The sequence below is a fragment of the Xyrauchen texanus genome, chromosome 42, assembly GCF_025860055.1.
Source record: "Xyrauchen texanus isolate HMW12.3.18 chromosome 42, RBS_HiC_50CHRs, whole genome shotgun sequence".
NCBI lineage: Eukaryota > Metazoa > Chordata > Actinopteri > Cypriniformes > Catostomidae > Xyrauchen > Xyrauchen texanus.
Window position 1 is genome coordinate 18,075,656 of NC_068317.1, and position 23,410 is coordinate 18,099,065.

Sequence of the window (23,410 nt, forward strand, 5' to 3'; positions counted from 1 at the left end):
GATATCTGTGAAATACTGTAGAGCTAAGAAAAACATCACCAGAATGTGATTTGAGCTGTAACTAAGAGCAAGGTCGTGCATTTTAGTGTCTTCCTGTTTGGAGGACGAACGTGGGATATTCTTTTACATGTCAAACACAGGGACACATTTGGTAAAGGAGATTGATAGTGCATCACCTGCACTGATGAAAGTGAACATAAAATCAATGGTGTGGCGAGTGAGTGGCCCCCCCTCCCCTCCGATTTCACATAATGAGTTCGCTCCTCACTGTGCTGGCACTGTGGATCTTTGCCAGGGAAGCATCATTACGTTGACAGAAAAACACACAGAGTGTTCAACAGTCTCCTGCCTACTCTTTTATTACAGTACACTCAGTTCTGAGTGAAGGGAGGGAGAGGGAGTCTATATCTAGACTGATCTAATAAAGGTATAATATTTTCCTCTGAGGACCTAGAACTAACTGTATTGCAGTATAAAACCATCTAAAAAACATTAATAAACAGTTTTTTAATAGTTTCAGGAAAAAAGCTGAAACTAGTATGAGGTGGTTTGCTGGTTCTAATGGGTTTAAGCTGGTTTAGCTGGTCTACCATCCTGGCCATGCTGGTTTTCAGCTGGTATAGCTGGTCCCCCAGCATGACCAGCTGACAAGATTAGAATGTCTAATTTAATCCGATATGCCATTTTTAGAATTTGAGTGATATAATGGGAAACGGCATGCTGTTAAACACAATGCCCACTATAATGGACTATAGCACTATTTTTCCTTAGAAATCTACTTAGATATTTACTGTGCATTATCACATTGAGAATCAATGGATTAATCCAAAAGATAAAACATTTTGCTTTCAGAGGCTTTATATGGAGTTCGGATAACAATTAGGTGCATTTTGCCTGAGACCAGTGCAGACAGAGAGGACACTGGAGGTTAAGTCATTCACTAAATAGGGAACAAGGGAGCATCCTATAGCTTTCCTGTGCAGCAAAGTACATTCACTCCTAACATCCAACCAAAAGTTCAGTTTCAGGCTGCAGATGATGTTTCGATCACTCAACATGGTTGGCAGATATGGGACAATGGTAATCAATACTTAGATTCAGAATTTGCGATATATCATTTTATTTTAACATGGCTTGCAGATATTGGACGATGCTGTACATTATTTGTATCATAATTAATTAGGCTAATTTCTGATGTGTAAAATGCTTAAGCACTGGCTATAACTTGTTTTTAATTGTCTGAGCAAAGAGAGAACATTGAGATCTGGGTTACTGGTGTAACCCCTGTTCCCTGATGGAGGGATCGAGATGTTGTGTTGATGTAGTGACACTAGGGGTTCGATCTTGAGAGCCCCAGTCACCTTTGCATAAAATAGAAAAAGCCAATGAGAATTGGTGTGTGGAATTTGCATGCCGCTCTCCACCCCAGGAGAGGAGATAGTGTGGAGATAGTGTGCATAATTCATTTAGATTTCTGCTGAGGATCCAATAGAGAGTCCCAGCCCTCGCAGCAAGCATTCAACCATATCATGACCTTCCAGCGAGTTTAGGTAAGGAGTCTCCCTAGTCCCATTCGGGGGGAGGCATTTACCCAAGGAGGCTACAGTGGTGGCCTTTCCTGATATTTGCTGTTTAGCAATTTCCCAAGCACCTTCTAGAATAATCTTCCCTCTCCAGGAGGGAGGGCACTACAGAGACCACATCCTACCGGAGAGAGGTTAACATGTGGAGAATACCTCACATGGACTTACCAACAGGGAAGTTCACATTTGGAATGATACCACCGGGAGGACTCTATCTACGGAGAGGGTAAACAGCAACAGTGGCCAAAACAGAGCGAGGCTCTGATGAGGGGAAACACAGGGTTCACCAGAGGGGAACCCTGAACAGTGGAAATGCGTCACCCGGGATTACCCAGAGGGGAATCACCATGTATGGAGCATTGAGCCCAAGTACATAGGCTCACCTCAAAAGGGGCATAACACTGGTCCTGGTGGTGTCACTAAGCCTGGTGGTGTCACTCTTCCGCAGAGTTCGTCACAGAACAGTGCTTAAGATTTAAAGAGGCTTCCAGAATTCACCAGTTACGGGGAACTGTTGTGGACAAAATAATGCACATTATCACCTTGGAAAAGAGGAAAGGCATAATGCAAGTGGTACACCCAACCGGCTGCCCGCCCTACCTGCTGTTACCTCGTAACACTCTAGACCAGGGGTGTCAAACTTAGTTCCTGGAGGGCCACAGCCATGCAGTTTAGCTCCAGCCTTTTACTAACATGCCTCCTTGTAATATTCAAGCACTCCTGAAGACATTAATTAGCTGCTTCATGTGTGTTTAATTAGGGTTACAGCTAAAATCTGCTGGACTGTGGCCCTCCAGGAACCAAGTTTGACACCTGTGCTCTAGACGAATCTGGTTTTATGCATAGGTTATAAAACCTCACAGAGTTATTGGGTGTAGCCCAACCCGAAGCTCTGAAAATGTCTATAATGCTAGAGAGGCCCCCCAGCCCAGGAGGACACAACACCTCTAATGGAGTGCGTCCGAACTCCCAAAGGGCACGTCAGGTCTTGTGACTGGTAAGCCAAGGAAATGGCATCCACAATCCAATGGGCCTGCCTCTGTTTGGAGACAGCTTTCCCCCTCTGCTGCCCTCCAAATCAGAAAAAGAGCTGCTCTGAGCATCTGAAGCTCTGCACGTGGTCCAGATAGATGCGCAGTGTGCGAACCGGACATAGCAATGACAAGGCTGGGTCTTCCTCCTCTGAAGGGAAAACCTGCAGTTTCACCACCTGATCCCAGAAGGGACTGGTGGGAACTTTGGGCATGTAAATGGGCCAGGGTCTCAAGATCATGTGAGAGTGTGTCAGCCGAACTCCATGCATTTGCTGGTGACAGAGAGCGACTGTAGGTCCCCCACCCTCTTGATGGAAGTGAGCACCACCAGCAGGGCCATCTTCAGTGACAAAGTGCTGAGCTCGGCCTAATCCAGGGGCTCAAGGGGGTTCTCTGTAGGGCAGGTAGGACCACAGAGAGATCTCAAGAGGGAATCAGATACTGACTAGGAGTATTCAACCTCCTTGTGCCCTTGAGGAACCTGGTGATCAGGTCGTGCTGCTGTGAGGGTCTCCCATCCAGTGTATAGTGATATGTTGCTATAGCAGCCATGTACACCTACAGGGTAGAGGAAGACAGCTGTCTCTCCAGCCCTTCCTGTAGGAAAGACAGCACACCTCTGTGGGTCTTCCCCATGGGGAGAACACCAGTTCGTGAAGAGACACCATTTCAAGGCATACAGCTGCCTCGTGGAGGGGGCTCTGGCCTGAGTTGTCATATTTACCACTGCTGGCGGAAGATTCGTTAGGTCTACCGCATCCCGTCCAGGAGCCAGATGTGGAGATTCCAGAGCATGCCCTGCACCTGAGTGAGAAGGTCCAGCCTAAGTCGAATGCACCAGGGAGGGGCTACTGCCAGGAGCATCAGGTCTGAGAACCACATCCCATTGGGCAAGTAAGGAGCAACGAACAGGACTTGCTGCCCATCCTCCCTGACTTTGCACAGTGTCTGTGCAATGAGGCTCACTGGTGGAAACACATACTTATGTAGCTCCTGAGGCCAGCTGTGCACCAGGGCATCTATGCTGAGGGGAGTCTCGGACAGGGAAAATCAAAGGGGGCAGTGAGAGGACTCTTGGGAGGCAAACAGGTCTACCTGCACCTCCCCGAATCTCTCCCAAAACAGCCGGACTACATGGGGGTGGAGTCTCCACTCCCCTCGGAGTGTTATCTGCCATGAGAGTACGTCTGCTGCAAGGTTGAGGACGCCCAGAAGGTGAGTGGCTCTCAGAGACTTCAATGTCTGCTGACTCTTCACGGATGCCATCTCTGCATCTGCCTCATCCTGATGCCCATGGGCGGGAGCTCAGATGATTCGTCCACTTCCGATAGCAGAAGCCCACCATCCGATGCTGCGACCGATAACTCATCCTCGTCAGGAGCCCTGAACGAGACATTAAATCCACCCTTAGGCGGTCCGCCTGCGTCGCTCGATAACTCTTCCGGGTAGAACAAGCGTGCTGGGGAATGGGAGATCCATGGGGATTGAGCTGGCGGAAGAGCTCCCATGTCCTCATCCAGATCGCCCGCGGCGCTCGCCAACACGTCCACCTGAGTATCAACCCAGGACGGACCGGGCTTGAAGCAGCCGTGGTGGCTCCTTGCTTCATGAGGGTGAGCCGTGACTGCAACGTTCTCATGGGCATGTTCTCACAATGAGAACATGACCCCTCCATGAAACCTGCTTTGGCATGCTGGCCACCAAGCACTCAAGACAGATCTCATGGGAATCTGAAGGGAAGAGATAACGGCCACATCCAGTAGCTCAAAGGCGAAAGGAGATGCCAATCGTTTATGCAAGCTCTTTTAGAAGAAAATATACTCTTTAGAATATACTCTTTTAGCACTTGCAGACTCAGCCGCCGAAGCACCCAGGGGAAGCAAAACACTTGACCGTGCGAGAGTGACCGCTGATATGTGCCGTAAATCCAGCAGCGAAAGCATTGGTGAAGCGTTAGAGAAAAAATCTAAATGAGTGATGCACGCCATCTCCTTTTACACCCGTATATCCGGGGTGGAGAATGACATGGAAATTCCCCTCGCCAATTCTCATTTGACTTTTCTATTTTAAGCAAAGGTGATTGGGGCTCTCAAGATTGAACCCCTAGAGTCCCTACATCGACACAATGTCAAATGAGTGACAGACAGTGAACACTGCAATAAAGACAAATATTAATCTAAACATTGACTGTCATGGAGAAAAATGTTTATTTAAACATGGCTATTGGCAAAAAGCAGAGACTCATCGGAGATGGTGTAGAATGCTTGTCTTAAAATCATGTTGAGTATGTACTCAGCCCTGAGCTATAAGGCTAATGAGACACATTAAAGCACAATGTATCATCACAGACAATAAAAGTGGAGTTTAAGCTTCTAACCGCACTGCAAGGAATCTAATGGAATGTAAACAATGGCTAAATGTTTGGGACTGTATCATTCTGGAGAAAAATAAATGAGCTAAAAATGTATAAATGTGCACATGAACAAAAGCCAACAAATAGCTCTTCTTATCTCACTAAATAGCTTTCCATGTGAATATCAATGTACTGGTATAACCTGAAATATTTATATTATGATATGTGATAAATCTTTGGAGGGAATTCACTAAAAATTAATTGAGTCTACTTCACAATTTCTGTGCATGCTCTTTATGTGTTGTTTTAGTGCCTAGTTCCCTAAAGGAATTACGCAAATCAGACAATGGTGTAAAAAAATGCAAGAACTGATTCAAGTTTGCACTGAAAAAAATGACAATGACAATTGAAATACTCATGGCATAGCAGTATTTCTGTGCACGTTGCACCTGGTTTAACAGTACAGTGGGTAGCAAGAGAAGACAATGTAGGTTTTTGTACTGATTTGTCATGCATAAATGTGGAGGGACTGTTGTACGAATTCGCCCCATCATGTATTAATGTAAAATTTGAAATATCGAGTTACATGTTTTTCATTTAATTTATTGATAAATTCTTTTATTTGAGGCACAAAAACACTTTCAATGGAGGTCTCCAGTTTTGCTTCACACATTAGGGCTGCAACAGTACATGTATTCACGCTGAACCAAACAGATACAGGGCCTTTGGTATAGTACATGCAGTCACACAAATGATTACACTTCTTAGCATGCGTGAAACCAATATTAAAACAACATATAAAGAACAACACAAGAACTAAAATTAAAAAAGATTGCAGAGCAACAAGGGATAGCACGGAACCAACACGTAATAACAGATCAGATAAATGCTCGTGAAGTTTACACTAGCTAGCTCGCAATTTTTACCTACTGTGATGGAACTAAACAAAATACAAATATGTCAGACTTAAATAAGCCAGAGATTGAAGACCCATCGGCATCTCTAAAATCTGTTGTTTGGGAGCATTATGGTTTTTCTGTAAACTACAGTGATACTGGGCAACAAATAGTGAACAGAACAAAGGCTGTGTGTCGGCTCTGTTTCACCGAAGTTGGGTATGTCTTGCAAAGCACATCTAACATGATGACTCATTTGCAGTGACATCATCCACATGTGTTACTTGAGCATATGGGAGTAAAGCATAAACCACCTGCGCAAGTTAGTTTTCCCACTGCATTCAAGCAGCCTCTCGCTGCAAGCTCAGACAGAGCTAAAGCGATAACGAATGCCATAGGAGTAGTTATTGCTACAGATATGCGACCATACTCAGTCGTTGAGAACACATAATTTAAGCATCTACTTAATGTGCAGGAGCCCCATTATAAAGATCCTACAAGAATGCATTTCAGCAATTCTGTAGTGTCCACTCTGTATAAACAAGCATGTGCTATAATTGTCCAGCAGGGGAAAATGTCAATGCTAACAGATCTGCCCTCTCCTCGGACAATGTGGATATTCTGATTTTCCTGAAAATAAAAAAAAGTGGAAATTGAGTGATAAGTACAGTACAAGTGGTGAGCTGAAAGGCAAAATACACAGAAATCTGCACTGCTAATGTCTTAATTATGTACTTTTTATAACTTATTTTATTATTAATTTATGATTTTATTATTATTAGGCTCTTAAGTTTTGTATTGTAATTTCGATGAAGAAATAGTGCTGTCATGTAAAAATATGCCTTCACAATAAGAATTGTTGCCCGTCAGCCACTGAGTTTTCAAAATTAATAATTTAAAGAAAGATTATTTGTTCTCGTTGCTGTCCCGAAACTGTACTGAACCGTGACCCCAAAACCGAGGTACATACCGAACTGTGAATTTTGTGTACTGTTGGAGCCCTATCACATATTATATTAGTACAATTTGTAGCAAAATCCAATCTACCTTCATGTGGAACGATACTTACAAAAAATATCTCAAAAATTAAATCATCAATAAAAAGATAATTAAATTTAACCATTGGAAGGGTCAGGTGGATATAAAATTATTTTAAAGCTAATTTGATTAGTAGACAAGATGCGCGGCCTCTTCATTTTCTGTAATTTAGAGGCAAATTACTGTTTTCTTGTACAATGGATTAATACATTATCCATCACATCTGCTTGGAAATCCTCCAGCCTGGGCAATGAGCAGTATTTCACGATAACATTAAAGCTACAAATTTAAACCGTCAACATGTTCAGGAAACAGACACAAACAAACATCAAATCCACTCTTAATTACAAAATATTTCTTTATCATAGTTCTATAAATAAATACACAATTTTACAATCAAATATGGTCATGTCAAAATTATTATTATTACCTTTATTAAAAATAATGTTTTGAAGTCTTTTGACACGTGTGTTAAGGATGCTGTAATCGATTTGAATCATTCTGGAAGTTCCACCAGACCAATTGTTGAATGAGCAACTCCACTTCTTTTGAAAACCCAGCACTCCAAAGACATGCTCACACACACAGACACACTGTTGGAGCAGATGGAGGGCTGCTAGGCATTTTGCATTTCATAGGATTGGCTTAAAAAGAAGGATCTAACTGTGGCCCGTGGCCATCTTTTAGGCGACTGTTTACCAAGCCTACAACTGTTACAGTGATAGGTGTGATATTTCATAGCACCTACAGAATTCAATTATATCTGACAGGTTATTGGGACCCTTTCTGCAAGTCATTTCATAAATAAAAAATAGATCACTTGCAGCACTTTTAAGCATGAATTCTCATTTGTTACTCAGCATGCTTAAGAAGCAGATTCACCGGTAACCCTATACTAAGGTTGCACAAAATAATGAATATTAACTAACAGTGAACAATACCTTTACAGCATTTAGGGCTTGTTTAAGAACCCACCAATTTACACCTGCGTCAGACATTTATTTTTTATTAATGCTTAAAAAACTTTTACATCTAGAGCCAAGAGGTATATTAAAACAAACAACAACAAAAAGGAAAATAAATAAACAGTTTAAATAAAAATATCAAATGGTTTACATATTTCAATACACTTTACAGCTTTCTTGTTACTCAAATTGGAAATTGTTCTTAGGTAAAACTAATGGTTATAACCACCATACTTACATTTATGAATATTAAACTATGCCAACAAAAGCAGAAAATGTATCAAATAATATTCCTTATGAAGAGACATGACATAGCTAAAAAAACGAATAAAACATTTTCAAAACAAAGTTGAAAGCTGGGAATGATATGATCTACCAATCTTGCAGAAATCAGACCAAAAACAAGTCGAGTAGGGACAACTCCAAAATAAATGAAAAAATGTTTCCGCCTGCAGACCACAAAATGTACAGAATATATCGACATCACAATTAAATCTCTCTACAAGAAATAATTAGTGGGGTAATAATTATAAATAAGTTTGAAGGAAATTTCTTTGATTTTATTCGTGATTAAATATTTATGGGGTAATTTCCAAATTTTTCACCATCTAAATCCAGCCAAACCCTACGTCAGATATGCTTGTGTAGTGTCTCGGGTTTGTTGCGTCATAAACATAAAATGTTTAGGTCACTGTGTCAAGTTAAATATAGTTTAATACTCAATCTTTAAACACACCTTGAGATCCCTTAGTTCGCATTTGCGCTCCTTCAAGTTTTTTGAACGCAAGAACGTAATGCTTGTTTGTGTTGTTCTGGCTATTGAAGTGTTTTGTTCACTGCATAAACTGCAAGATGCTCATACAGCTGAAGTTTCACTTACTGCCCTCTGGAGTAAACAGGTGGTACTACAAGCTTGCATTCCTCAGGAATCTTCCTTATTACGTTCCGGGGGGGGAGCATTGCGATTAAATGCGTACATTTTTTAACGTGTTATTTTTTGTAAAATTAATCGCACTGAATTAACGCTTTAAATCGACAGCCCTAGTTACAATGTAACAAAGTCTCAATGTTCTCTCTTTGCACTGTTAAACAAGTAATAGTCAGTACTGATGCATTCTACCAAAAAGAAATTATCATAAATAATTCAGTTTACCATTGTCGCTTGTCTGCCAACCATGATGAGTGAAGCAAACCGTCTGAAGCCTAAAACTGAACTTTTGGCCATATTTTAGTTGTGAATGCACTTAGCTGCATAGGAAAGCTATAGGATGCTCCCTTAATCCCTTGCTCCCTATTAAGTGAATAACTTAACCTCCAGTATGCTGTCTGCCTGCGCTGGTCTCAGTTCGAAATGCACCTTATTTTCATCCAACACCACTTATCGAACACAAGCCACTTCAGGGTATACATCTGCCTTGCAGAACAAGCCCCGGCCTGGGCGATTGTGTTTAACACTGCGGGTTACCACTTAAATCTTTTGCCTCCCGTCCAGGGACCAGACATTGAAATTTGAGATGTCTGGGCATGGGTGCTAGATGGTGGCCCGTCCCTGAGAAAGAAGATCCTTCCTCAGGAGAATTTGCCAGGGAGGTGCTGTCGTGAGGAGCATGAGGGCTGAAAACCAAGTCTGGGTGGGCCAATACGGTGCCACGAGGGTGACTTGTTCCTCGTCCTCCCTGACACAAGGTCTGTGCAAGTAGGCTCACTGGGGGGAACGCGCATTTGCACAGGACCCGGGGCCAGCTGTGTGCCAGTGCATCTGTTCTGAGGAGAGCTCCCATCAGGGCATACCAGAGCGGTTAGTGGGAGGATTCTCAGGAAGCAAACAGGTCTACCTGTGCTTGCCGAATTGACTCCAAATCAGCTGGACCACCCTCATCTTAACCAAGTTCAGCCACAGGTGGTGCTCCTGTACCGCGAGAGTGGACATCGTCTACCAGACTGCACGCGGCATGACCTTTGTCGCACGGGTGGTGAGATCGATCGCCGAGCGCAGTTCTTGTAGCACATCGGGATCAGAACTACCCTCGTGCAGCTCTTTTAGCGCCTTGGCCTGATGGACCTGTAAGAGAGCCATGGCGTACAGGGCGGAGTCAGCCTGACTGGCAGCGCTGTAGGCTTTGGTCACCAGAGACGACGTAGTCCTACAGGCATCCACTTGGCGAATAGCGGCATAACCCTCAGCTGCTCTGCAGTTGAGGGTAGAGAGAGCGGGCGAGCTGAAGGATCGGGTTCGGGCAGTGAAAGGTGCCTTCCATGACCTCATCAGCTCGTCATGCACCTCCAGGAAGAAGGGGACTGAAGGGGGGCATGGCCGCTAGCAGTGTGCCAACCTAGTCGTCAAGCAGCAAGTGCTCAGGTGCGGGTGGTGGGTTCCACTCTAGCCCCAACACTCGTTGCAGCCAGATTCAAAATCTGAATGTATTCTGTATTCCAGCTCCCTTTTATACCCGTATGTCCGGGGGAGTGGCATGCAAATTCTACTCGCCAATTCTCATTGGCCTTTTCTCAAAGATTTGAAAGTGTTTTTGGGCTCCCAAGAGCGACCCCTAGTGTCACTACATTGACACAACGTCAAGTGAGTGACAGAAGGGGAACTAGAGACTCGCACAAGGATACATTAACATTCGTTTTTTAAATATGAACTAATAGAAATACTAGTGTATTCATAAATTAGACTTAACCAATATTACTAAATTATTTATTTTTGCTAGTTCATGATACCTAATGCATTAACTAATGTAAACCTATTGAAATAATTTTTAAGTGTTACTGTACTATCATTCAGATTTTTATATGATAGTTATTAGTTATACTATTGATCTACTATGATAGTAGATAGTTATACTATTTTAGCCCACTAGTCGAGTCAAATTCCACAAGTCATGATTACATTCCACCCCAAAACCACTTGAAGCACTTTTCTAAATTGTTTGCCAAATCACGTTGTCCCAATACAGGTCAGCTTAACACTAGTATTTTGGTTATCTTTAAAGACCAATTTCATATATTGCAGGTTACTGTAGCATTTGTGTAATCTTTATCAGAATACCACATGGAATGTTCTGGGAACATTATCAGTGTTGATACAATGCTATGTGCATGTATAATACAGATACAGATCATCTGTAAGATTGTTGTTGATATGCTGATGTTAAAGAGCAACACAGAAACAAACACCAGGTGTCTAAAAACTTTTTAGACTAGTCTTACTAGTTAGTCTTCTAAAATGTTGGTCTTATCTTTTTCAATCAGTTGCATAAGATCTTAGATCATTCTAATTTAAGACTGAAATGTAAGAGAGCAGACCCCTAGGCTAACTTTTGTTTACATTCTATAGCCACTTTTCCACCATCGTTCCAAACATTTCTCATCGCAAAACCGTACTGTTCTGTGCCGACTTGGGACAGTTGGCACAGTTATGCTTTCTTTTAGAATAGAAGGTACGTAACAGATCTGCGTGAGAGGTAAACATTGGAATGAGTGTGGTGACTATGGATGATGATCACATGTCAGCAGCACCGTGAACATCTCCAGACAGTTGGAGATGTTCATCCTTATGAACAAAAGCATCACCCTAACCAACTCGTTCCCCAGCGCGAGCCTCAGGAGGGAAAAGAGGGAAAGTTCAAACAGAGCCAATATTAACTCAAAGGCATTCCTTAAAATGATGCGCTTAGTTGGACTGCAAAAACATTGTGGGCAGATCCAACAACTGACTGAAAAGAGAGACATCCATGCCGCCACCGAAAAATCTAATTTTTATTTTTTTTTGTTAAAATACCTTGCATCTCCTGATAGAATCCCAAAAGTATAATGGTACCGATGAAGCACTTTGCACATTGGTTCACCATCATTCCGTTGCGGAATAATCTCTTATTCCAGACCCCTCGTTCTGTGGCCGGGCCTACCGGTCTATGCAGGATCCACTCTGCCGCGAGAAGAGCCTCAAACAGGGAGGGTAGAAAGAGGTGGAGGATGCTCATCCATTGCCTTATTCATGTGCATTCTTTCAGAACGACACAGAAAAAGACAAAAGGGACAAAGATGCCAATTTGTTTCCTTCCAACGACAAATTCTCATACTGTGTTTTTTAATGCAGACGGCTCAAGACGTGTATGGTATTTCTTTAGCACACTTTGTTTATCAGAAAATGGCTGCCGTGCTAGGCATCAGAGCATGTCCGACGAGACTTGCACTTTTGCTCAAGGAGAGGGCGACAAACACGAGGAAAAAATCCGATGTCCGTTTGCACTCCAATTATCTCAGACACAGAGCCAAAATCCCAAACCTCTCCAGCACACGGAGATCCAAATCTGGAGGCCGTGAAACTGGAACAAGATGCTCGTGGTGAGAAATTGCGTGCCTCGAAAAGCGCCGCTCTCCCCGACGGCCCATGCAATGTTTGGAAAAACCCAATTAAAATTGCTCTGTAATTTATGCTGTATAAATGACGTCCTTACATGTTCGTCACTCAAAAGAGGGAATTAATAATCCTTGCTTCAAAGTGAGTCGCTAAAAAACAAACACTGGCTTAGACAAAATCATACACCGAAGAACAGAAAAGTTGACTCAATGGCACGAAAGTGAGTGCCTTTATGCAGCCCATGACATAGCTCCCTGGGGGTGTCACTTAAGGGCCATCAGCCAATAAATTGGTGTGACTGTATAATGGCTTCAGACCACGTGACATTCAGAGGGTGTCCCATAGTGAATATGCAGCTCGAGTTCCTACGAAAGGAAAATGCATTTAGTGTCCACAGTCCATTTTCTTCTATGGTGTCTTTAGCTAATCAGACTAATTGTTAGACAAAGTCTTAAGTTAAAGGCTATGTTTATGCAACCGGACCAGTTCTGAAGTGCATTCTCTGTGTGTTTCTGAATGTGAGTCTGACAGAACATAACAGTATATATTTGAGCATCTGCACCTTTTTAGTGCAGAACCACCGGGCTTCAAACCCACTGTATTTCTTACAGAGCATTTTATAAATCGCATGGTAAGTGACTAGTCGCCTACCGGCTCAGTGTGTTGACTATGTTAGTTGTAGTCCACTAGTCTTTGCAACCTAAATGTCAATGTGGCAACCAAACCAACACACTAACATCAGACAGTGAGGGTATAAAAAACCTATTCATCTAAACATAATAACAAAAAGTCACCCATTCTCACCACTGAGGCCACATCCACACAAATGTGTTTTCAAATGTGTGTTCCAACTTTGCTACATTTAAGCCTCTCATCCACAAAAAAAATTAGTTTTAAGCTTTAACGGATTAGTGTGAATGTGGCCTAAATTCAATAACAACTACTGTATATTCAAATAACAATTTCAATGGGAGACTTGGAAAAACATCTGCTTTTTGATTAAACTCATCATTTGGTGTTGGATTTGAGGAATGCAGAATACAGAGGAAGGTCATCTCCAGAGATCTGAGGAATACTATGACTGATCCTGGCCCCAGTGAAGATTCTGTCTGTGGGGATAAGCCACTGTCTCAGTCTACTGCACCTGGTGATCACCATAATGTCTCAGCCAGTGTTTGTTTCCCGGGAAAGAAGGATTGGAACTCTAACCTGTCAATGATGGCACACATGTCAAGGCTGACATTCTCGAAGGCTCCCATCCTCCCCTGCTCCACTGCAGCCAGGTCGGCCAGCTGATCGTCCACCTGAATGAGCTGCATGCAGCCCTGGAATGAGCGCTGGGATGGAGATGCACTGGTTCTTAAAAAATAACCTAAACAAACAATAAGGTAGTTATTTTCCAGTGAGGTAATATGCCAAAAGGGAATCAAGGTACTTTCTGATAATCAAGATTAAAGCAGAAGTGTGTCATTTCTGTGCTACTTGCAAAACCTAACAAATAATATTTAATTTCAAGCAGGTTTCCTGAACAGTTCCCTTAACCCTCATTGGTTAAAAACAGAAATTCCCACACCAACATTAAGCCATTGGTTAGGCAAATACTGATATGTTGGGATGGTTGAGATGCTTTAACAAAGAACACAATGTTTTAAAAGAAGCAGATCCACTGTGATTACATCTTTTTGGAGAAATCAGTCTACAAATGACTTAAAAATAGTTGTCTCAGCATATTAAGCTGGGATATGAGAATGTATTGTAACATCTTTAAATGTTATTTTAAATAAATTCAAATAAAAAAAAACTATTAAAAAAGTTATATTAGTATCTTAATCATAATCAGTACATTTAAAAATCTATTTGTAGTGGTCAGAATTCTAATCCTCATAATGGCGGATGTGTTGGCCAAGACTTTGGACTATAAATGAAGAGATCACATGTCCAATTTTAGTTAGGGCGACCTAGAGCTTACTGAAAGAACCCTATTACCATTATGCCCTCAAGGCACTTAACCTCAGACTACATAATGGAGTCTGTTTGCTGTACATTGATCTGCAAAAGGTCACTTAAATTGAATGTAAAAGCAAAGTCACTGTGTCATCTAATGTTTTAAGCGTAAAAACTGGACATGAGGATACTTAAGGAAACCCTATCAACGTAACCTTATTAACCCTGATAGCTCTGACAGCAAAAAGGTCATGTAAATCCCAACCAATAAGCCACATTCAGCTTAAACTACTGATACTTATTAAAAAAAAATAACCTGAAACACTTAACAGAGCTGAATCTAACATTAGAGGATTTTTTCCACACAGACCACTGACACAGTACCCTGTATTTCAGGGAAAATATGACAACCCTTAAAAGTATTTTTTTTTTTTTTTTAATTTGCTGATAGTTTATTCACCCTCAGGCCATCCAAGATGTATCGGAGTTTCTTTCTTAATCAAAACAGAATTTAAGATTTTTAGATTTCATTTCAGGCCTCCTCTAATCAATGCAAGTGAATGTCCACCATTTTTTTTAATGTCCATTATCAGCAAATCTTCATTTTTGGGTGAACTATTCTTTTAACCTGAGGGATCTGACAAATCCACAGGGTTGTTCACACTTGTATTAGAGTTAAACAAAGCCTTCCCTTATGCTGATCACAGGAAGGCCTACTGAGATTCATCTTGCAGCCCCCAGACATTAATCTACAAATTAGAGCATCTGGAAGAATCAGACTTTGCTTGGAGTTTTTTCTATAAAATAGAACTGAGGAGACAAACAAAGTTCCTCAAGTTTGCTGGGCCATCTGTCTGGTCTGCTACCTGCACCTGTCCAAGAGTCTATATGTCTGAGCAGTCAACAGAGAAGATAAGGAAGGGGGTTTGGCAAGGGTGTGGTGGTGGGAAGCTATTGAATGAAACGCTGTGGGACATGTGTCTCACTAAACAGGGAAAACATAGAAAAAACAAGCATCTGCTGACAAATTAAAGCAGGGATGCAATGTCATCTCAATGATTGCCAGGATTTGTGGGTATATCTGGGAAGCTGCCAATAGCCATGATTGATCAACAAGGGAGGCAGGAAAAGGCATGTTTTTGTTAGCGATGCCTGGATGCAACTGTTTTGTGACTGCTTTTGTCCCATTCCAGTGTCGTAATTAATTAAAGACAGTTACTTTTCTGACAGGATAACACCCTAAATTACAACAGAGAGGACCACAACTCAGTCCAATGCACACTCCTGTCTGTGTTTTTGAGTAGGGTATGCATAAATATGTGTATATGCTGTTGATTTCACGGGTATTGGAAAATAACTGCTTTAAGATGAAATATTGTCTATGTGCTCCATGTATTATTCATAATCAGCAAATGAAACATGGAAGAATCCTTCAAGACCACCCTGTTGAAAAACTTTTATTCTCTGCTTTGAAAGTTCATAATGAATTGAAAGAATATCTATTATGATTCAAATGGACATTTGAAAGCCTGTTTGCTTAATTACGCTCTATTATAAACAACCTGGTCTCAAAGAATCACATTTCTATAACTACATTATTGCAAAATGACTTTTATGTGACTCGTTGTATATATCACAGCCATTTTATGGTGAATAAACACTAGAGGTGCAACAACAACAATTACTTTTAATTCATTTTATACAAATCGCAAGTAAAAAAGGCAAATAACCAGTACATAGGTACTTTTCACTCTGTTCCTCACACAATATTATCTTATGACATCAAAAGCACATGACTTGTCAAACATCTTTATATTTGCATTATATTACCAACTATATTAATAAGCTTATTTATGCTTATTAATCAAGTCATGCAAGTCAAATCATATTATCAAGTCATGCAGTCGCTCAATAGAAGCCTAGTGCTTTACTTGCAATGCCAAATTACAGGGTGCTAGGCCAGCACAGTAAGTTGACACATGATCCAAAAGAGCCATAGAAGCACCACAAAATGGCGGGGTTGCTGTTGCAAATGCATTTTTACCTCAGAATTGCTTTTATGACATTAGGTTTTGGTTTAACGTAGGGATGGCATTTTTGTTTATTTAACACTCAATAAAGCATTAACATTAAAAATGCATCTGTTTTTCATCTCAGTTTGCTATTTATGATGGTTATTATTTGTTATGTTTAGGTTTAAGTTTTAGGATAGGGATGCATTTTTTGATGATATAAAACTAGATAGAACATTTAAAAGCCAAACAGTGAATATTTAACCTCAGAACTGTCACAAAATGGCTTTTAAACTACATTGTTTCATCTTGCAAAAATGTTGCAACCGTCATGTAATTTTGTATAAGATCAGGCTGAAAAGATAAACTATAAAGTCAAGGAAAATGCATTTTTGATTGTCAAGCCAGATGTGGCTTAAAAAATAGTTTCACTCCGTTTTCTCTCAATCTGAGGATAGTTGACCCAAAGCCGTATGTCACAGCAAAGATCATAGTCTAAGAGATCCAATTTTGGTCATAACTTAATTTTGACAAAAAAGTATGTTTTGCCTTTGCAGGGCAGTACAGGGTGATTGTCACTGTAAACTCCTAGTTTGCCGCTGAGGACCTCTGAGACCTCTGAGAAACATAGAGGACTTTCTACATTTATTGTTGTCTTTATTACAAAATCCAATCTACTGCCTCCCCCTTTAGACAGTCATCAATTTGGTGAGGTCTGCCATAAATGTGCAGAATCATCCTCTGTAAAATAGATTTTGGTTTGGGAGACTGCATCAGTAAGGTAGTCATCAAGGAGTCATCATTATTTTCCTTGGAGAGAAAAATAACTATCCTCCTTGTTCCTTTGCAACAAGCTAAATACATGTGAGACACTATGATGAAGACATCAGAGACTAATTCAAGTTTTTTGTTTACTAGAATATTCCATTAGGTCTTAAATGATCAAGCATGTGGTAGAGCTAATTATGTTTTGTTTGCACAAGATACATAATAAATTAAATCTTGAGCTTATTGTCAAATGAGGGAGAGACAAAAAGCTCAAGATCTGTTAAACATCATAGCAATCTTAAACTGGATACACTGTAGCATTAACTGCCTATCAAGGGGTCCCATTGGAGAGGTTTAGAAAATAGTGAATGATGCATTTTTCCCTACAGTCTCACATTCAGTTATTGCTGTGATATTCTATACAAAACAGAAAAAATTGCAGATATCCTTCCACACCGTTTATATCATTTAAACACTGAGGGACTGTTTCCTGCACAGACATAAAGCAACTTCTCAGATTAAATTACTCCATCTTTATTAATTCTGAGCTGAGAAGCCATCATAGTTTAGTATTATGCTTAATCTGTCTCAGAGAAACCATTCCTCAGTTACACAATCGACCAGGTAAACAAGCATAGGAATGAAAGAAATAAGGGAGATGGTTGTGCTGTCTCAAACTGTCAGCATGAGAATGTGAGTCCACATTGATGCAATGTGCTACAGCTGCCTGACTGAGGAGAAAATATGAGCTGCCACTGGAAAACCCTTTTCATTACCAGTCTCAGGAAACTCAATCTGGCCTGGCATGTTTTGCCGCTGACCTTGCCATCGATAGCGCTGACTGATCAGAGCCCTGCCTTTGATGATTATGCCACATTAAATCTAATGTGCTCTTGCCCATGCTTTACAATTAGTTTCCTAGAATAAACAGCTTCAATTACACAGAAACTGTGTTCATGCTGGTGGTTTCATTAGATACACAAAAAATCTGGTGGGGTATTGTGTTTAGTACTTACAAATCTGGGCATGTAACACAAATGTTGTTATTTAGGGGCTATTTAGGGGCTATTCTTGAGTTATCACCATTGTTTACTTGCAAGGCACTTAAGGATGTTCCAAATGGACTGTCCCTTTAGTGCTTTTTTTGTAAATTGCTTATGTATGAGAGTCTGCAAAATATAAAATAAAATTGCCTTATAAATACCAACTACATTAAGAATAACTTTGTGTAATTACACTATAACCATGTAAGGAATGGCAATGAGGAACACCAGTACTTGAGGGCAAGGGTATAGCCAGGAAATTACTTTTGGGTGGGCCTCAATAAAAATGTATTTTAATTGATTTTTTTACCAAATTGTCCTTAATAACAGAGTAGTGGAATATTCACACAGTTCACACTTTCTTAACTTTTTTATAAATATATATTTGAAGTCAAAGAATAATCTCTAATATTCTGGGTTGACCTTAGAGGTCTGCAAGCCTGTCGGGTCCTGACGGAGCCCGACACGCTGAGTCGATTTGGCTCGGGCTCGGGCCAATTCATTTTTTAATAGATAGGGCTCGGGTCAGACTCGGGCTCTTTTAAGTTCTCTCCTTTCATTGTGCCCATAATCACGCACTAAAATAATACAAGTAAAATATAGCCTATAATTATAAATAATATAATATATTATAATACTATAATTAATATTATACATAGCCTATACGAATGTACATGTGCATTAGCATACACGTGACAGTTCACAGTTGACCATACAGAGCATCAGGGAGAAGTTGGAGCGTGGGGAGTTTTTAAAACTTCCTAATGCTTCTGGAAAAGCTTCATTTTGGAAGAATTTTGATTTAAATAGCACAACAAACAAGGAGCCAATTGGTCATGTGCAGTGCAGAATCTATTCTTGCTCATGACAGCAAAAAAACAGGAACATCTCATATACAACAGCATGTCGAGCGCGGCTGCACTACAGCTAGCTCAACTAGCACAAGACAGTTATCAATGTCCGAGTTCTTCTCGAAGCCAGTGCCAGCTAATGCCAAATCCCGAGTCACCATTTCTGCTGCGAAGACATATGGCCATTTCAAACGGTGCTGGAGGCGGATTTATAAAGTTAGCCCAGGAACTAATTAACGCGGGGGCAGTCTATGGTCGCTTGTCTACTGAAAAGTTGCTGCCTGACTCCACAACTGTCTCTCGCAGATGCCACGAAAAGGCAACAACAAAAAGAGAAGTGATTGTTGCTGAGATAAAAGAGGTAATATTTTCAGTTAATGTTGGGATGACCACAGATGATTACCGCAAGGTAATTGGTGCAACGTTGGTTGGCTGTCAAGAAAGTAGTCCGGTTTGTGAAACAAATCGGTCTGGCAAGCCAGTTATCCAAGACCGTTCTGCAGATGGGAGAAACTCTTTACAGCACTGTATTTCTCACACTCAAGTCTATCAAGGATGTGTATGCTGAACTACTGGAAAAACTGGAGATCCATGGAGAAGGCCTTAGAATGGCTGGTGTGTCCCCAGATGTTTTGGATTTTTTGGTATTTTTCTCCAACCCTTCTACGAAGCCCAGCGGGAGTTGGAAGGGGATCAATATCCAACTTTGAACCTTGTTGTGTTGTGGCACGAGAAGCTGACGCGTCATTCCCAGCCAGTAAGCAATGACATGCTTTATCAAGCCGCCAGCACCACTTGGAGTGGATTGGCAAGAATGTCCAGATTCAGCCACTCCATAAACTGGCAATATACCTGTGGCCAAAATTCAACCAGTTGTGGATGTTCTGTGCTACTGAGAGAGATACCATCCTGCAAGATGTGAAGAGTTGGATCACAAGCTATCGAGAAAACCGGTGGAGCCAGCTAGCTGCCCGCCGCCACCGGCAGCAAAAAAAAGAACACTGTCAAACTTAGAATTGGAGTGAGAAAATGTCGCCCAGGGTGATGACACAGCTGTGGATGAGGTTCACATATACCTTAACCAGAAAACAGAATTTGATGACAGAGATTTGCTTGGTTGGTGGAGTGAACATGAGAAGACCCTTCCTTTGTTGTCAAGACTCACCCGTCATGTGTTGAGCATACCTGCAAGCAGCAGTAGCAGCAAACGCGTTTTCAGCACAGCAGGGACGACACTGGAGAGGAGAACAGCTCTGAAACCTTCAACGGTGGATGCGATTATTTTTTCTTCACAACACCGCCAATAAACAGTGACAGTTCAGCCTGTACACAGTTCAACGATTTATGATTTTTTTTTTTTACGTTCTTTGAAACATTGTTCTCCAGTTTCTGTAAAGTTACTTCACATCAAAGAAAGGTAGGCCGTACATCTTTATTTACTTATTTGCTGCTGGATCACATAGCTTGGCTATTATCTACTGCATGCTTATACTTTTCTGTAATGGATAGTCGTTAATAATATTTGTGGGCATGATTGCCGGTGGCACTGTAACGTTACATTTGAGGCCTATAATAACTTTACCTATTAGCATGTGTGTTTGCTTGTATTAGAGAGCGTGCATTAGAGAGAGCGCGTGTCAGAGAGCTTAAATATTGGCGTCGGGCTCGGGCTGAATAATTGTAGATGTTTTCGGGCCAGGGCCGGGCTAGGGCTGGAGTTTTTGGCCCGTGCAGGGCTCTAGTTGGCCTGGGTCTAACATGTGGCTACGACACTGCTTGAGGGTCAACATAAATATTGTAATCACACACACACACACACACACACACACACACACACACACACACAATTCTGATATCATCAAACTATCCCATTTGAGGTACAGGAATGTTAGATTTACAATTAAATACTGTAATCACACACACACACACACACACACACACACACACACACACACACACACACACACACACACACACACACACACACACACACACAGTTTTGATATCATCAAACCATCCCATTTGAGGTACAGGAATGTTAGATTTACAGTTAAATATTTAATTCAATATAAGCACAGGGCAGTTATCTTTGTGGCCATTGGACTGCTCAAAGTGGGTTTGTTCTTGTGCGACCAACTGTAGTGCTCTACAGACCAGTTTCAGAAAATGTATGTAAAAACTGCAGTAACTTTAAAATCCACACTAAAACTATGCCAAACCACTGTACTTTTAAGCCATTCCCCTCAGTTTTTGTGTTGGCGTAGTTTCTGTGTTTTGCCTTTGCAAACCTTTAGTCATTCGCTATGTTTACATTTCTGGCACCAAGACTAATTAATTTTACATCTCTGGCATATACTGTAGATTGCCTTCTATGTTGAAATAAAGATCCAATAATAGTAAACAAATTTAGACAGTGCAGACATATCTCTTCTCTAGTAAATAATAGTGATGGATGGAGAAGTATGATTGATACTAATAGTTAGTGGGCAAGTGAACCAACAAGAGTGCAGTGAGTAGAAGTCAAGCTTTTTGATCTCATTTTAAAGGCTGTCAGTGTAAATGTGCTGTCGCTGTAGCCAGACCTAGAGTTGAGGGACTACATTTATTACCTCATTCAGCTCTTTTTGAAGTTATGTGAGTCTGATAAAGCTATCAGCACTGCTATCTCTCAGCCTAAACAGTCGGTCAAGTGCTAGACGTTGCTGTCTATCTGAATTGTAAGTCTTCCTTTGCACAGAAGTCTCTCTGAGCTACTGAACTGCTGCCCACTTTCTTATCTCTGACTTCCTGCCAATGACCTGATTGGGCAGATGGCTGTCTGAAGAGGGCAGACGGGTAAGTTAGTTTCCATCAGAGTAGGGAAATTAGAGTGTCTGTGCTGACATGTATGTGACTTTGTATTTAAAACTTTAATAAAGGAAAAGAGAAGGTCAGAGTACTCTCCCACTCCATTAATATGATAAGATGACCGCCCCAAGTTCTATTTGCCCCTTTTTTGATGAAATTACTTCAGAATTGTTGTTGGCACTTTTTAGCACCCCAAATCCAAACAAATCAAGCTGACATCTTTGTAGCGAGGGGAATCATGACAACAGACAACTTCAAACAACTTCCTGATATAAATTAAAAGTAGCTAATTTTCTGACTACATTCTGACTACCAACTCAAGATGTCACTGATAAGCCATGCAAACTTCAAAGCTTGTGTTTAATATGCCATCAGAGTGTGTTGACTGGTTTAGATGGTCTGGCTTTTGCTCACATTTGCCTTTTATCTCAGTTGCATTGTGCGACCCAATGTTTTCCAAAATGTTGCAGCTATTGCTTTAACTGAAAATGTTAAATACAGTAAGCAATATGTATGATAAATGTTTTATTAATTTGTGCATCAAAACTATTCTGTTACTTCACCTTGACAATCCAGCCCCTCATGAGATTTAAAAGACAATGGAAGAAGAACCTGAAATGCTCAAACTAATCTGGCCAGCCAATTATTTCTTCCTTTAAGCAGACCATACCTTTGTTAATTTTCAAATTAAACAAGATAAAATATAAAACTATAACAGCATTTTTAATGTCCCCTCTTGATTTCTTTAAAGGGTCATCTATATGCATTAATAAAATAAAAAGTTCTCCAATCCTTTCTAGTGCTGGCCTCTCCAGCACCCTCAGGATTTAAACAGAAGTGAATTCAAAGGCCTCTGTAAATCAGAATCATCTTCCAAATCACAGGGGAAAATAAGAAGATTTAAGAATCTATCCTCATGGTACATTGACATCGAGTCTGGCAATGATTCTCTTAGACAGTCTTGGTCACTGAGCAAACAAAGGCAAATATATTTCGGAACTTACCTCCAAAGTGGTATGTGCTTCCTGTTGTGATCAATATAGGTGAGTTGGTTCTAACAGCCGATGCTTCATCGCCATCAATGGTCAGCATGGCAAAGTTCTCTTTGGCCAGAAAACGAACATCATGCCATTCTCCATCATTCAGGCCAGAACCTATAACAAAATTGTACAAAGACATTATATTGAAAACATCCAAAATGACAAATATCCACAGATGTTCTGCATTCTATATTGATCTTGCAATCATTTAGACATACAAATAATGAGAATCCATGGTGAGCCATGGAACCATTTTTAGGAAAATCTTGAAATTTGGCACTCTGATTGTAAGGGGTCTGAATAGTCTTGCCCATTTGGGACTCTACCAGTCAAACCCTCTAGTGCCACCATAAGCTCAAAATGTACTTCTGCTTACACTGTAATAATGCAGTTAAGGTGCAATATCGATTAAAAATGTATTTCATTAGTATAACCTAGTGTAGTCAGGTTGATTAAGTCATATTAAATAATATTTTTTAACATGCAATTTTTTTGTTTTACCTGTTACCTGACTTTTTTGTTCTTACAGTGTATAACTTTTTAATTCTTTCATAATTTGTTTTTAATAAAAATAAATACAATTGAAAGAAACATTGATTTAGATTTTTACCATTTTGATTAAAAATGTTCCATTTGTTTTTATCGATTTTATCCCTAAAAATGTTTTCCA

General features: G+C 40.7%; 1 protein-coding gene across 1 annotated transcript in view; it reads right to left on the reverse strand.

The window, feature by feature from the left end:
* Positions 1-23,410, reverse strand: part of LOC127635233 (contactin-associated protein-like 2) — a 472,530-nt gene that overhangs the window by 189,104 nt on the left and 260,016 nt on the right. Inside the window, 2 exon segments of the mRNA XM_052115124.1 lie at positions 13,445-13,607; positions 22,705-22,854. Coding sequence (XP_051971084.1) covers positions 13,445-13,607; positions 22,705-22,854 — 313 coding nt within the window.